General features: G+C 38.5%; 2 protein-coding genes across 2 annotated transcripts in view; one reads left to right on the top strand and one right to left on the bottom strand.

Moving 5' to 3' along the window:
* The window catches only part of slc47a1 (solute carrier family 47 member 1), a 40,717-nt gene extending 37,696 nt beyond the window's left edge, over positions 1 to 3,021 (bottom strand). The window contains exons 1-2 of the mRNA XM_061740624.1: positions 2,773 to 3,021; positions 1,990 to 2,091 (exon numbers count right to left, since the gene is read on the bottom strand). Of these exons, the coding sequence (XP_061596608.1) occupies positions 1,990 to 2,091; positions 2,773 to 2,985 (315 nt within the window). The 5' untranslated portion in view covers positions 2,986 to 3,021. The remainder of the gene's footprint in view (positions 1 to 1,989; positions 2,092 to 2,772) is intronic.
* A 5,204-nt stretch (positions 3,022 to 8,225) lies between these two features.
* On the top strand, positions 8,226 to 14,174 carry tmigd1 (transmembrane and immunoglobulin domain containing 1). The gene is made up of 5 exons (XM_061739207.1): positions 8,226 to 8,368; positions 9,141 to 9,416; positions 11,563 to 11,868; positions 13,447 to 13,550; positions 13,632 to 14,174. Exons 1-5 carry the CDS (start codon positions 8,305 to 8,307, stop codon positions 13,641 to 13,643), a joined length of 762 nt encoding a protein of 253 aa, XP_061595191.1. The 5' UTR covers positions 8,226 to 8,304; the 3' UTR covers positions 13,644 to 14,174.
* Positions 14,175 to 14,603: the final 429 nt, after the last annotated feature.

The following is a 14,603-nucleotide window of genomic DNA, read 5'->3' as shown; positions in this document are numbered from 1 at the left end:
ATTTTTCTACTTATTTCAAGTGAAAATTGACTTGAAACAGGTGAAAATTGTCAAATAAGTTATTTTTCTGGTGTTATTTTTCTGGTGATGACTCTAAATGTTGAAATAGCAGTAAAACCACATTCATTGATGAAATGACATAAGGGATGGAAAGGGGGGATGGCAGTTTTACAGGGGGATGATTTGGACCGTTTTTATTTCAGGGGGGGATGCCATCCCCCCTCATCCCCCCTCAACTCGAGTACTGGGAATAACGATGGATTTGTAGAAGAAATATATTATCGGATATGCTGCGATTCATGGCAATTATTTATGCCTTCCTTTTTAGTAAATTAACATTTCGATTTTGCATTGGAAACTTCTCGCGGGCCGCATGTGCGGCCACGGGCCGCACATTTGACACCCCTGCTCTAAACGTTTTTGGTGGCAGAGTGAGTCCAGTTATATGACGTCAATACAGCACCGAATGTATTGATCTGAACTATGACGCCTATGTGGATTGACTGATTCGACTGGTTTCAGACTGATTTTGAGAAAGACGGTTTTTAGAAATGTTGGCGGGAACAGAAAACGCACCGGTTATGATCGGAGCATGGATTTAAAGGAGCCGTCTGTAAGAAATGGCCAAAACTGGTACTGCAGTCACTTTCAAAATATTGTTGAGCGGCGTGTACCCTCCACCTCCTCCCCCCGACCAGAGGTTGCCAGGTAGGCTGCAGAATGCAGCAGGAACGTAGGCTGCCATGGCTGTGATAATTAGAGCCGAGCTGGCAACCCGGATGCCGAAACAATACTGACTTGGTGATTGGGAGATAGGTGGAGGGTGGAGCTTCAGAAACAATACTGACTTGGTGATTGGGAGATAGGTGGAGGGTGGAGCTTCAGAAACAATACTGACTTGGTGATTGGGAGATAGGTGGAGGGTGGAGCTTCAGAAACAATACTGACTTGGTGATTGGGAGATAGGTGGAGGTGGAGCTTCAGAAACAATACTGACTTGGTGATTGGGAGATAGGTGGAGGGTGGAGCTTCAGAAACAATACTGACTTGGTGATTGGGAGATAGGTGGAGGGTGGAGCTTCAGAAACAATACTGACTTGGTGATTGGGAGATAGGTGGAGGGTGGAGCTTCAGAAACAATACTGACTTGGTGATTGGGAGATAGGTGGAGGGTGGAGCTTCAGAAACAATACTGACTTGGTGATTGGGAGATAGGTGGAGGGTGGAGCTTCAGAAACAATACTGACTTGGTGATTGGGAGATAGGTGGAGGGTGGAGCTTCAGAAACAATACTGACTTGGTGATTGGGAGATAGGTGGAGGGTGGAGCTTCAGAAACAATACTGACTTGGTTATTGGGAGATAGGTGGAGGGTGGAGCTTCAGAAACAATACTGACTTGGTGATTGGGAGATAGGTGGAGGGTGGAGCTTCAGAAACAATACTGACTTGGTGATTGGGAGATAGGTGGAGGGTGGAGCTTCAGAAACAATACTGACTTGGTGATTGGGAGATAGGTGGAGGGTGGAGCTTCAGGCCAAAACAAAAAATGACAACATAAACATCAGTTGAGGGCTGCAACTCCTCTTTTTAAACTGGAATATCCTGGCTTGAGTGCTGTTGTCAGTGACATAAGTATTTGAAATGAACATGATTTTTAAATGTCTGTTGACATATCGGGGTAATTTTATGATTTGTTTTATTATTGCTCTTACATACAGCTCCTTTAATATCCGGCTTCACATTACACATGTGCTCCTCTAAAGGTCACAGAGCTTTGGTGGAACATTGGTACATACGCTTGTACCATCATGCAAGTTGTTTAATAACAAGTTGCTTAATATGTTCCAGTCGACCTTGGTTTACAATGTAACTGTGTGTTTTCCCCTGATGTTTACTTAGTTGCTGTCTGGGCTCAGAGTAAAAGGCACTGACAAACACCCGCTTGGCACCGTCTTAGCACCGCTCAAAGCGCTTGGTCTGGGTCCTACCGCTGAGGCCAGGGCATATCCAGCCAGCTCCGCGTTGCCGATGTGACCGCAGAATATGGTGATAACAAACGGCAGGAGGAAGTTCAGGATCCGAGACAGCAGCTGTGGAAACAGAGACCGTCACTGATGGAGCAGCGTGTTGCTGTCGCCTGCACTCAGGCAGCTTAACATTACTCAGCAAAGTTGCTGCAAGACAGTCATGCGAAGTAAAGATTGCTGTCATACATTGTAAGTATAGGCCTGATTTTGCAGTCAATGCACATAATAGTTCACAAGTCTTGACTGGGTAAAGATTTAGCAGCACTTGTGCAGAGAGAGGACTGAAACAGGTGAGCTGGTGTTTGCCAAAAAATGCTCCCTAATGGTTTTCTACCTTTGTAGAGCTACAATTTTATTGTGTTTTACTCCTTAAACCACGTCCGTTTCCCCCCAAGTGGTCCTTGTCTCTTGCCAGGCCGTCATTGTAAATAAGAATGTGTTATAAATGACCTGCCTGGTTAAATAAAGGTGAATAGTCGAATGAATATCAAATAAAGCGATAGAATTGTTTTTTTTCTCTCTTTATCCTATAATTTTCACAAAGTATAATGCAATTCATGTCATGGGTAGTGGATTTTGAAGGATCAAATACTCGACATCCCATATTATCCTTTTTACATCGTGCAAGAAATGATGCAAACTTTGAAAATCGACTGTGCGCATGCGCAGAAACACAAAGTAGCATTTTCTGGCAGGGAGCATGGAATGGCAAAACACCGGTCCCTGCAGCGTCTGCCTACTCACCAACGGGCCCGTGAGTCGCAGGACGTGGTACAGTTCGTCCCTGTAGGCCGGCGGCAGCCAACGCTTCACACACGAGCACCAAAAGAGTTTGGAGCTGGCCCCCGCTGGCTCCTCGTCCCCCGGAGGCCCCGTCGCCTTCGCCGGAGGAGCTCGGGCGACGGGCACGGCGCCCGGCGAGGGGTGTGCGGTCTCCAACGAACCCAGCCGCTCCATTCAAACGGGGGAACGGAGGACACAGGAGGGAAAGAGGAGGAAGAAAAAGCTACAGAACTGCCGAGGGAGTGTGGAAGGAGGGAGGGATGGAGGGAGGGAGAGAGGGAGAGGGGGGTGGCCTATCCGGGTTTAGAAGCACAACACGCTCACCATCTTTAAAGTTATTGATTGCTCAATGTTGTTTGAGGGAGTGTAACTTCTTAGTGTAATTGCTAATACATGCAAACAACACAAAGAGAAGAAATAAGGTACTTTAACCCTGGATTGGGAGGGTGGGGGAGTTTAGGGGGTGATTACATATGTACAGTAACAGTATCATCTGCATAAAAACACACAAAACTTGGACAGACAGTCCGTGGCGGTCCACTGACCGAGGGGTCAAATGGATATTAATTGATTCAGAGTTACTGTGGGAGCTAATACACGGAGTGTGTGTGTGTGTGAGTGTGTGTGTGTGTGTGTGTGTGTGTGTGTGAGGGCTTTTCCAGGGCTCAGGAGTAAAGCTGTCAAGGAATGCCGCACGTGCGTGGAGCTTTGATGGCTTCGATCAGCTGCATGCATGGATGTTTGCGAGTCGGCAGATCTTATCTGCCTCCCAGTTGCACTTTGACTCCCACTTGATCCCACGTTTGCCCTCCTTGTGTAGTTTCTGCGTAAAGAAAAAAAACACAGGTCACATGAGCCAAGGAACCTGCCTTTATCCCTTTAACCCTTGATATGTTCATAAATAATCTGGTCGGAGCGACGGGGTTAATTCAATCACAACCTATCTTAAGCTACTCCAGCAAACAGAGTGGGGAAGTGCAGCGTTGATAATGTGCGTTTCGGCACAGTAGTTGATCATATTTCCATGATTGGAGGAAGCCATACCATAATACTGTAGGTTGGGATGTGTTGGAGGAGGAAGAAATGTGTGTGCACAGGTTACGAGCCGGGCAGGTTGTGCAACGCAGCAGGGAAAAAAAAGGGCCATTCTTCTTTCGCCGCTACTCATGTGGCAACTGTGAATAACCTTCGATCTTTGATGAAACTGTACACATAATGATTCCTGAAGCGGTGGGGGGGGCAAAAACCCGCAGAGCCAGAGTATGTAATGCATTCAAGAAATAAATGACCAAAGACTAGCAGCATATCATTAAAAAGAAGTTAATGCCAAATAATGAAACGATTAAAGAAAACACAACCACAGATAACATAATGCACATGATCAATAATGAGATATGTCTGCTGATGAGTTACTACTATAAGAAATAGTCTGTTTAACAGCAAACAGCAGCATGAGGAACTTTTTCCTCAGCTGATCAATGCTTCTCTCTAGTGGGTAAGAGAGGGAGAAGCGATGCCTCTGATTCCTTGCTTACTATATATTTACAGTTTATATTATTTATTTAGAGTATATATATATATATATATATATATATATATATATATATATATATATATATATATATATATATATATATATACATATATACAGGACTGTCTCAGAAAATTGGAATATTGCGATAAAGTTCTTTATTTTCTGTAATGCAATTAAAGAAAAACAAAAATGTCATACATTCCCGATTCATTACAAATCAACTGAAATATTACAAGCCTTTTATTATTTTAATATTGCTGATTATGACTTACAGTTTAAGATTAAGATTCCCAGAATATTTTAATTTTTTGAGATAGGATATTTGAGTTTTCTTAAACTGTAAGCCATGATCAGCAATATTAAAATAATAAAAGGCTTGCAATATTTCAGTTGATTTGTAATGAATCCAGAATGTATGACTTTTTTTTTTTTGTAATTGCATTACAGAAAATCACAATATTCAAATATATTGAGAGGACATTTTTTTTCTTTTAATTTTTTAATGATTTATTTTCTACTTCACATAAAACATCAATTTCCTTGACATTAAAACATCAGTAATGCAAGGGTCTTTATTCGTCCAGATTTTGGGATCTTCGTGACCCAATCAATCGATCGATTGAATATTATGACATATTTGATAAAAAAAACTATTTCTCAGCTGGAAGGTCTATTGATCAGCCAAATCTGCTCCAGAATCTCCAGGAGGAAGTGATGTCACACTCTTGTTGTCCTCTCTCTTCTCAAAATCCTGACAATAGCAGCTACGTTGCCATGGCGACACACCGTATCTGATTGATATCTTTTATTTCGAATATACGCACAAAAAAAAATAGATAAAACAGCAGAACAATAAATCAATAACATAAAAAAGAACAATAATAATCACTTAATAATAATGTACCATCTAGAACAAGGTAGGCGAGAATTAATAAATATAATAGCAAATGTTTTGTGCTGGAAAAAGAGTCGAGTAGGAAGAAGTAGAAAACGTATGAACTCAATACTGTTTTTTTATCTGTGTAAGCGTGTAACGTCTGGATAGCCAGGATGGTGCGATGGTTCTCTCGTGAAGAGGAAAAAGGTGATGCACTTCTCCACAAATTAATGAAAACTTCAAAAGCTGAACAGAAAGTACGAGGAGTTGACAGTCCGGTCCGAGTTCAGGCACAAGTTTGATCATTTTCTAACAGCAGTCGTAGAAAGACTCAGAGAATATGAAGAAATCTCTGTACTCTGAAGAGGGCTGGAAAACAATGCTGAGACGTATTTTCAGACCTCAAAAACCGATATTTTACCGTTCACGATAAACAGTCAAAAAAATTCCAAAAAAAGAAAGAAAGAAAGAAATGAGCCAGAAAGAAAGAAAGAAAGAAATGAGTCTGAAAGAAAGAAAGAAAGAAAGAAAGAAAGAAAGAAAGAAAGAAAGAAAGAAAGAAAGAAAGAAAGAAAGAAAGAAAGAAAGAAAGAAAGAAAGAAAGAAAGAAAGAAAGAAAGAAAGAAAGAAAGAAAGAAATGAGCCAGAAAGAAAGAAAGAAAGAAAGAAAGAAAGAAAGAAAGAAAGAAAGAAAGAAAGAAAGAAAGAAAGAAAGAAAGAAAGAAAGAAAGAAATGAGCCAGAAAGAAAGAAAGAAAGAAAGAAAGAAATGAGTCTGAAAGAAAGAAAGAAAGAAAGAAAGAAAGAAAGAAAGAAAGAAAGAAAGAAAGAAAGAAAGAAAGAAAGAAAGAAAGAAAGAAAGAAAGAAAGAAAGAAAGAAAGAAAGAAAGAAAGAAATGAGCAAGAAAGAAAGAAAGAAAGAAAGAAAGAAAGAAAGAAAGAAAGAAAGAAAGAAAGAAAGAAAGAAAGAAAGAAAGAAAGAAAGAAAGAAAGAAAGAAAGAAAGAAAGAAAGAAAGAAAGAAAGAAAGTTATCGGGATAAATGCCAGAAATTATCGTGATAATTTTTTACATAATATGTCCTCTTTAAATTACTAATTCCTTATAAACAGTCTGTAAATCAGCTCATTGTTGGTCAGCCTTTCAGGTTTATAATAAAGTTTTTTATTGATAATGTGACCATGGATTATTGCAGAATCTAAATATCTGATATAGGAAACCAGGAACCAGGAAAAGGAGATGAATCAGAATTCTTTCTCAAGACATTTTTGTTTCCTGTCTCTCACAGGGAGAGACAGGAAGCTTCGCCAAGAGATTCCCTTTAAAAGTCTGGTTTCGTCTTCACATCCACACCCAACAGGTTTTAGTGTCTCTGCCAATAAAAAGTTACCTTGTGTTGGCACATTAGAGCCACAATAAAAAAGAATAAAAATATTCCCAGGTGGGAGGGTGTAGACAGGAACACAAATAAAATTATGACGAAGCCAATTAAACGGAGAGAGGGGTTATAAAAGCGCTTTAAAGGGCGTATAAGAGCCCGTCACATCCTCACACTCGCACACAACACGAGGGAATTTAGAGGAAGCAACAGCCAGCGACAGGTAAGTGCCCCCTCACCTGCACCAGCTCACCTGGGGATCACAAGGTACATGTTCTGCTTCGTTTCAGTGGAATTAAACCTTACGTAGGTGTTCAAAAGAAGAAATATTCAGTATCATGGTTTCTTAGTGTGCTACTTTTCTCACTTTTATGTTGTTTTGATTTATTTGATCAAGAAAAATCTTTGAGTTTAATGTTAACTGTTTTTTTCTTTCATGTAATCTTGAGTCTCATCCGAAGGACACTGTGTGTGGTGTCCCCCAAGGGTCAGTTTTAGGACCGATATTATTTAATTTATACATAAATGCAAGGGCGCAATTTCAACTGGGGACAGGGGGGACATGTCCCCTCCACTTTTCAAAATCATGTTTTTGTCCCCCCCACTTTTTACAGTTTAAAAACTAACGGTAGGCTCAGCCTGTAATTGCAAATCATCAAGACTGTCTGTGCGAAGGCTCCTGACGGCACGGCAGCACGGCTGTGTTGCAGGTAGGCTGTGCAGAGATGAGTAGCCAAATATTACTCAACGTTACTTTATACCTTAACCTTAAGATTTCAAGAGAAGTGGTACTGTGAATTTCCTTGGCTCCATTATAAACAAGGAGTCAATGGAATCCTATGTTTTTTTCTGTGCCCAAGCTTTTGAAAAGGAAAAATCAAGCCTGGCCAAGAATGCAGATCCAGCATTTTCCCAAAACGGTTTCCATATCAGGAAAAAAAAGTTAAAAAGTGTCTAAAAAAGTAAATGCATATTAAAATTGTTTGATCATTAAACACAAGTAAGACCAAATTCATGGTATTTGGAAATTACAAATCAAACAGTCAAATTCAAATTCAAATAGATCCAGATAGTCCAAATAGAAAGAGTTAAGAAAATAAAATTCCTGGGTGTAATCATTGAAGAAAAGATTAGCTGGAACTCTCACATCAAACTTGTTCAAACCAAACTGGCCAGAAGTATCTCGGTTTTAGCAAAGGCAAAACATTTATAAAGCACTATTCATCCTATACAACGCACTGGTTTTACCGTATTTAAATTACTGTTCGGAGGTCTGGGGGAACAGATAAAGAAGCTCTCTCCAACCCTTGTGCATATACAGAAAAGAGCAATGAGAATTATACACAATGCAGGTTACCGGGATCACACTAATCAATTATTTCTACAATCAAAATCACTAAAATTTCTGGATTTTATCAGTTTCAACATCAGTAGTCCCCCCTGGGCCCCCCCTGGGCCCCCCAGAGATCTGCAGGCCCCTGCAGTCCCACATAAAGGGGGTCCACCTAAGGCTGGTTGGATAACCCTTACAGTTAAATCCTAATAGATCACGTGTTTGGTCCCTCGCCAACGTGACAAAACCCACTCAAGCACGGGAAGAAACCTCCACCCAGACTTCCCCGTGTTTGTATATAATCTTTAACGTCCATCGGAGCTCTTTCTGACGACCCTTCCTTCATACGCAGGTTCATCCAAGAGGATCTAAAATGACGTTAATGTCTGCAGCCCCAGTTCCCCTCCTGCTGCTCTGCTTCGTCAGCCGCACATGTGGTAAGATCTTCATGTTTCTACTGGAGGAAGTGCAATCTTACCAGGAATATTTGTCTTATTTCTAGTTAAAATCTCTCATTTTTAGTCAAAAAATCTCATTACACTTAAAACAAGACTCATCACTAGAAAAATAAATAACAATTTTCACCTGTTTCAAGTAGATTTTCACTTCAAATAAGTAGAAAAATCTGCCAGATTTTTTTTGCTTGTAATGAGAAGATAAATCTTGTCCCACTGGCAGATTTTTCTACTTATTTCAAGTGAAAATTTACTTGAAACATGTGAAAATTGTCAAATAACAAGTTATTTATCTCATTACACTTAAAACAAGAGTCATTACCAGAAAAGTAACCTGTTATTTGACAATTTTCACCTGTTTCAAGTAAATTTTCACTTGAAATAAGTAGAAAAATCTGCCAGTGGGACAAGATTTATCTTCTCATTACAAGCAAAAAAATCTTGTTTCACTGACAGATTTTTCGACTCATTTTAAGTGAAAATCTACTTGAAACAGGTGAAAATTGTTGTTTTTTCCAGTGATGAGTCTTGTTTTAAGTGTAATGAGATTTCTTTGACTAAAAATGAGACATTTTAACTAGAAATAAGACAAATATTCTTGTTAAGATTGTGAGTTTTTGCAGTGTGTTCACTCCTTCACTCTTTGAGACGTCAACACCAGGAATAATAGCTGCAGTTTTGCTGCAGCTAATGGGGATCCAAATAAAACTATAAAACTATAAACTATAAACCTTCTTCCTCCTCTCCTCCCAAGCCGTGAACATCACCTCGACCCCCGGAGCCAACGGCGCGGGCGTCGTTCAGGTGCAGCTCAACGGGGCCGTGACCCTGACCTGCACGGCGGAGGCCGCTGACGGAGAGCTGGTGTGGCTCAGGAACGGCGCCACCGTCAGTCTGAGGGAGCAAAACAAAAAGGCTTCCAGCAGTTTGTGCGTCACACCCGCCATCCATGAAGATAACGACGCCACGTTCACGTGTCACCTGGGCAGCAACGCGTCAGAGACGGCGTCCGTCACCCTGAACGTCACATGTGAGTCCCTGGAGGAATGCTGCAGTTTTCTTTAATAAATAATACAGATGTTTGTCAAACAGTTTGATCCCTGGAAACACGTTGGAAACACGTCACACACATAAAATACACACATACAGGACTGTCTCAGAAAATTAGAATATTGTGATTTTCTGTAATGCAATTACAAAAAGAAAAATGTCATACATTCTGGATTCATTACAAATCAACTGAAATATTGCAAGCCTTTTATTATTTTAATATTGCTGATCATGGCTTACAGCTTAAGAAAACTCAAATATCCTATCTCAAAAAATTTGAATATTCTGGGAATCTTAATCTTAAACTGTAAGCCATAATCAGCAATATTAAAATAATAAAAGGCTTGCAATATTTCAGTTGATTTGTAATGAATCCAGAATGTTTGACATTTTTGTTTTTTTAATTGCATTACAGAAAATAAAGAACTTCATCACAATATTCTAATTTTCTGAGACAGTCCTGTATGTTCACTCTTATTACTGATTCTAGCGGTCATTAAATCTAATAACCATCATCATGTCATTTTGGACATTTTTATTTTACTTTGGTTTTCCTTTATTCATTTATTTATTTATTTACTTTCATTTTCAGTCATGGTTAAACTCCAGATTGTCCCAGATGTCTTCATATAGTCATTTAAGTCATTTAAAGCCACCTGAGCTCGGCTTGCTGCCAGTGTTTTTTTATTCTAGCTGTTCACAGAACCCCCCCCCCCATTAGCACCTTACATAATAAACATAAATACCAACAATGAATCAAATACACAAATAATACTTAAGCTAAAATAATTAAATAATTCCAAAGAGAAAATAAATAAATTAAAATAAAATAAAAAAGGGCCCAATATATACATTGGGTCCAGGTCAAATGAGACGCCCTTATACCCATCAGACACTGTCATTTTTTTTAATTTCATAAAATCAGCACCTAAAATCAGAAGAGGGAGCAAGGAAGGACACACACCAAACAGGGCAGTGAAGGCTCTTCCTGTTACCTTAGATAAAGTTCAAAAAATCTCAGACCAAAATTTAACTAGAGAGGGGCAGCTCCAAAACATATGTGAGTAGTTTATCCTGATCTGTTTCAGACACTGTTTTAAACATTTTTGCAAGCCGAGCTTTAGTATGACCCTCCGACAAAGTTCTTGATTCCAACAGAGATGCAGAGGCTCGTTCGGGATAAATGAGGAGCTGCTTTTGTTTTGTCTTTCTGTTAAGTTTGATTGTTTGTTAATATTGATTTTGATTTTATTCTGATTTGTCTTAAACATGCACAAGCATAAAAACAAACGGTGTATATAATAATATTAAAAAAATAGCACATTGCGATGAAGTGCAAGTTTGAGAAGGAACTGAAGGAATCAAAGCTTATCAAGTTCAGCCCCCGTTGCATTGTCATATAGTATATAATACAATTATATATAAAATACAATTACATATACAGGACTGTCTCAGAAAATTAGAATATTGTGATTTTCTGTAATGCAATTTCAAAAACAAAAATGTCATACATTCTGGATTCATTATAAACCAACTGAAATATTGCAAGCCTTTTATTATTTTAATATTGCTGATCATGGCTTACAGTTTAAGAAAACTCAAATATCCTATCTCAAAAAATTAGAATATTCTGGGAATCTTAATCTTAAACTGTAAGCCATAATCAGCTATATTAAAATAATAAAAGGCTTGCAATATTTCAGTTGATTTGTAATGAATCCAGAATGTATGACACTTTAGTTTTTTTAATTGCATTACAGAAAATAAAGAACTTTATCACAATATTCAAATTTTCTGAGACAGTCCTGTACACATATATATATATATATATATATATATATATATATATATATATATATATATATATATATATATATATATATATATATATGTGTGTGTGTGTGTGTGTATATACGTACATATACATACATAAAGACATACATACACATACACACCTATACATATACACACACATTCACACATTCATACAAATTTCTTCTGGCCACAAGCTTGGAGTATTTGAAACATACGGATAGGTAGAATCTAATAAATAAATCAAGTGGATGTAAGTTATGTGGATCCTCCTGGACTTGACAGGCATTAATGTGTGTTTCTGGTCCCCTCAGATCCCCCACAAGCCTCTGGGTCGGAGCAGGTCGCGGTGGAGAAGGAGGCCCAGCTGCTCCTGCAGTGTGACATCTGGGCCAACCCCCCCGTGTCCTCCGTGGCCTGGACTCTCAACGGCAGCGTGGTGGACCTGGTAGCGGGGGGCTTCACCGTGACCAACGACGGCTTCAGCAGCTGGCTGCAGGTCCACCGCGCCGACCAGAGCCTGCATGAAGGCACATATCAGTGCACGGCGCATTACTCCATCAACGGGACCCACCCCGTCCCCGGGACCTACAGCAAGGAGTTCCAGGTCACCGTGACGGGTGAGGTCACTCCACCAGGCTGCACGGGGGGACTGAAGCCACGTCTGAGGGTTTAGCGCTGTTATTAGGCGCTTTATGGCTTCATATACCGTATTTCCGCAATATAAGGCGCACCACATTATAAGGCGCATCTTCAATAAATGACGTATTTTAAAACTTTTTCCATATATAAGGTGCACCGCATTATAAGGCGCACTAAATGTCTGGTAAAATACCGTACTATAGTGGCTGGGGTTGAGTTACGTATCTACCTGATGGAGCTGCGCTACAGGAAATTGCGAGTCAGCGTCGCTGCTGTTGTCTTGAACGTCTGTGACGATTCCTGACGTTTTTAGCGCCGTTACTTCACCAACACCAACTACATTACCCACAATCCCCCTGACTACAGTAACAGAAATTACCGTAATTACCATATATAAGGCGCACTGCATTATAAGGCGCACTGCCGGTTTTTGAGAAAATTAAAGGCTTTTAGGTGCGCCTTATAGTGCGGAAAATACGGTATATGCATACATATATATATATGGGATATATATATATATATATATATATATATATATATATATATATATATATATATATATATATATATATATAAACATATATATAAATATATAGAAAAGATATATATATATAAATATAGAAAACGGCCCAATATATTATATATACCGTATTTTCTGGACTATAAGCCGCTACTTTTTCATAGTTTTTCAACCATGCAGCTTATACAAAGGTGCGGCTATTCTGTGGATTTTTTTCCACCGCTCGGGCGCTCTAACCGGAATTAGAATAAAAACTAAGACAAAATAAATGCAAAGAAGAATACGCTACTTCTTCTTTAGCAGATAGAAGTAGGTAGAAGCAGATTTCAAACAGATAAATAAATACCGGTTATTTTCTCTTGGTTCTGTCCCGTTTTAATCAGCAAAGTTGCTGCCGTGTTAAAAGACACTGTTAGGAAAGGATCTATTTAGGTACAAACATGTACATCATTTACAGTTCAAAATCGTTCTGTACATGTAGTAAATATCTAATCTAACAACATAAATATTTGCGGCTTGCATATCTTTTTTTTTTCTTAAATAGAGCGGGTGCGGCTTATATACAGGTGCGGCTTATAGTCCAGAAAATACGGTATAGGTATATATATATATATATATATATATATATATATATATATATATATATATATATATATATATATATATGTATATATATATATATATGTATGTATATATATATATATATATATATATATATATATATATATATATATATATATATATATAAATATATACAGTCCTCCTGCAGCGGTCGCAGGTTTGATTCCCGGCCTCCGCACCGTTGCTGCATGTCATCCCCATTCTCTTTCTCTACCCCTTCCTGTCTGCAACTTGAATAAAGGGCCACTAGAGCCCAAAAAAAAAAAAATATATATATATATATATATGTATTCTTTATATATATATATATATATATATATATATATATATATATATATATATATATATATATATATATTATATATATATATTATATATGACGAGGGCTAATCGTCTTCTTCCTCCTCCTCTGCAGAAAAGACCCTGAAGTTCCCTATGATGCCCATGATAGCCGGGGTGGTGGTCGTGTTCCTCACGTCGCTTCTGGCCGTGGTTTCAAGGTGGAAAACAATCACAAAGGTACCAGAAACAAACTGAAACAGCACAAAGAAACGCTTCTCAAAAGCTAGAGCCTTTAATAACTGAACTCTCTTCCAACAGTGCTGCAAGTAAGCCGTGCAGAAGTGACCTGGCCTCCGCCCTTTACCCACGAGAGAAGACGTGGAGGCATCACGACTCGTCATGTAGAAAAGAATTTGACCAAGATTTTGTGTACCTAGTTATTTAATTTCTTTAATGTATTTGTCTTATTTAAAGGGATGTTTTGACTAAACCGAATGCTTATATCTGTATTTGAGTATGAAGCTACAGCTCAGCGTCACCAGCACACAATATTCCATATCAATTTGTGTATTTATAAAGCTCTGTGTGGTTATTTGGAGTTAACTAGACCCTTTAAAAGGTTTCATTATGTACATATTTAATTTTTAACCTCATAACACAATCAAAGGTCAGTCGTTGGCATGTAAGTCTCTATGAAGACATCTATGAACGGTGGAACTTTACGACGACCCTGTTCCCTGCGAGTGTGGTGACACTGGGCTGCACGTGTGTTTGATTACCGATTATGCAAAAGTGGATTTTAAGACTTTATTACCTGTTTTTCTTGTTATTATCTTTGAATAAAACAAACTACAACAAAAATTCTCACTGACGTTGCAAGTAAATAAAAACCACAGCTTCAGACGTGGGTTAATGATTGAATTTATAATGTTAGTGAGGCTTGTTTTGCAGTAACTTATCTTAGAGTTATGTTTGGATTTTCCTTTTTTACTATTGTTAATAAATCCTTGCATTAGTAAAAGGATTAATGTAGCCATTTTAGCAATAAATGCATGATAAAAACAAGTGGTCCATCCAAATTTCACCAATTAGTGCTCTTCATGTCTGTCTTCCTCTGGTCGGTTCAGAACTCTACAGGACTGTCTCAGAAAATTAGAATATTGTGATTTTCTGTAATGCAATTAAAAAAACTAAAATGTCATACATTCTGGATTCATTACAAATCAACTGAAATATTGCAAGCCTTTTATTATTTTAATATTGCTGATCATGGCTTACAGCTTAAGAAAA

This window comes from Cololabis saira, chromosome 14 (genome assembly GCF_033807715.1).
Source record: "Cololabis saira isolate AMF1-May2022 chromosome 14, fColSai1.1, whole genome shotgun sequence".
Taxonomy (NCBI): Eukaryota; Metazoa; Chordata; class Actinopteri; order Beloniformes; family Belonidae; genus Cololabis; species Cololabis saira.
The sequence above is the reverse complement of the archived record's forward strand: the minus strand, read 5'-3'. Positions and strand labels throughout refer to the sequence as shown.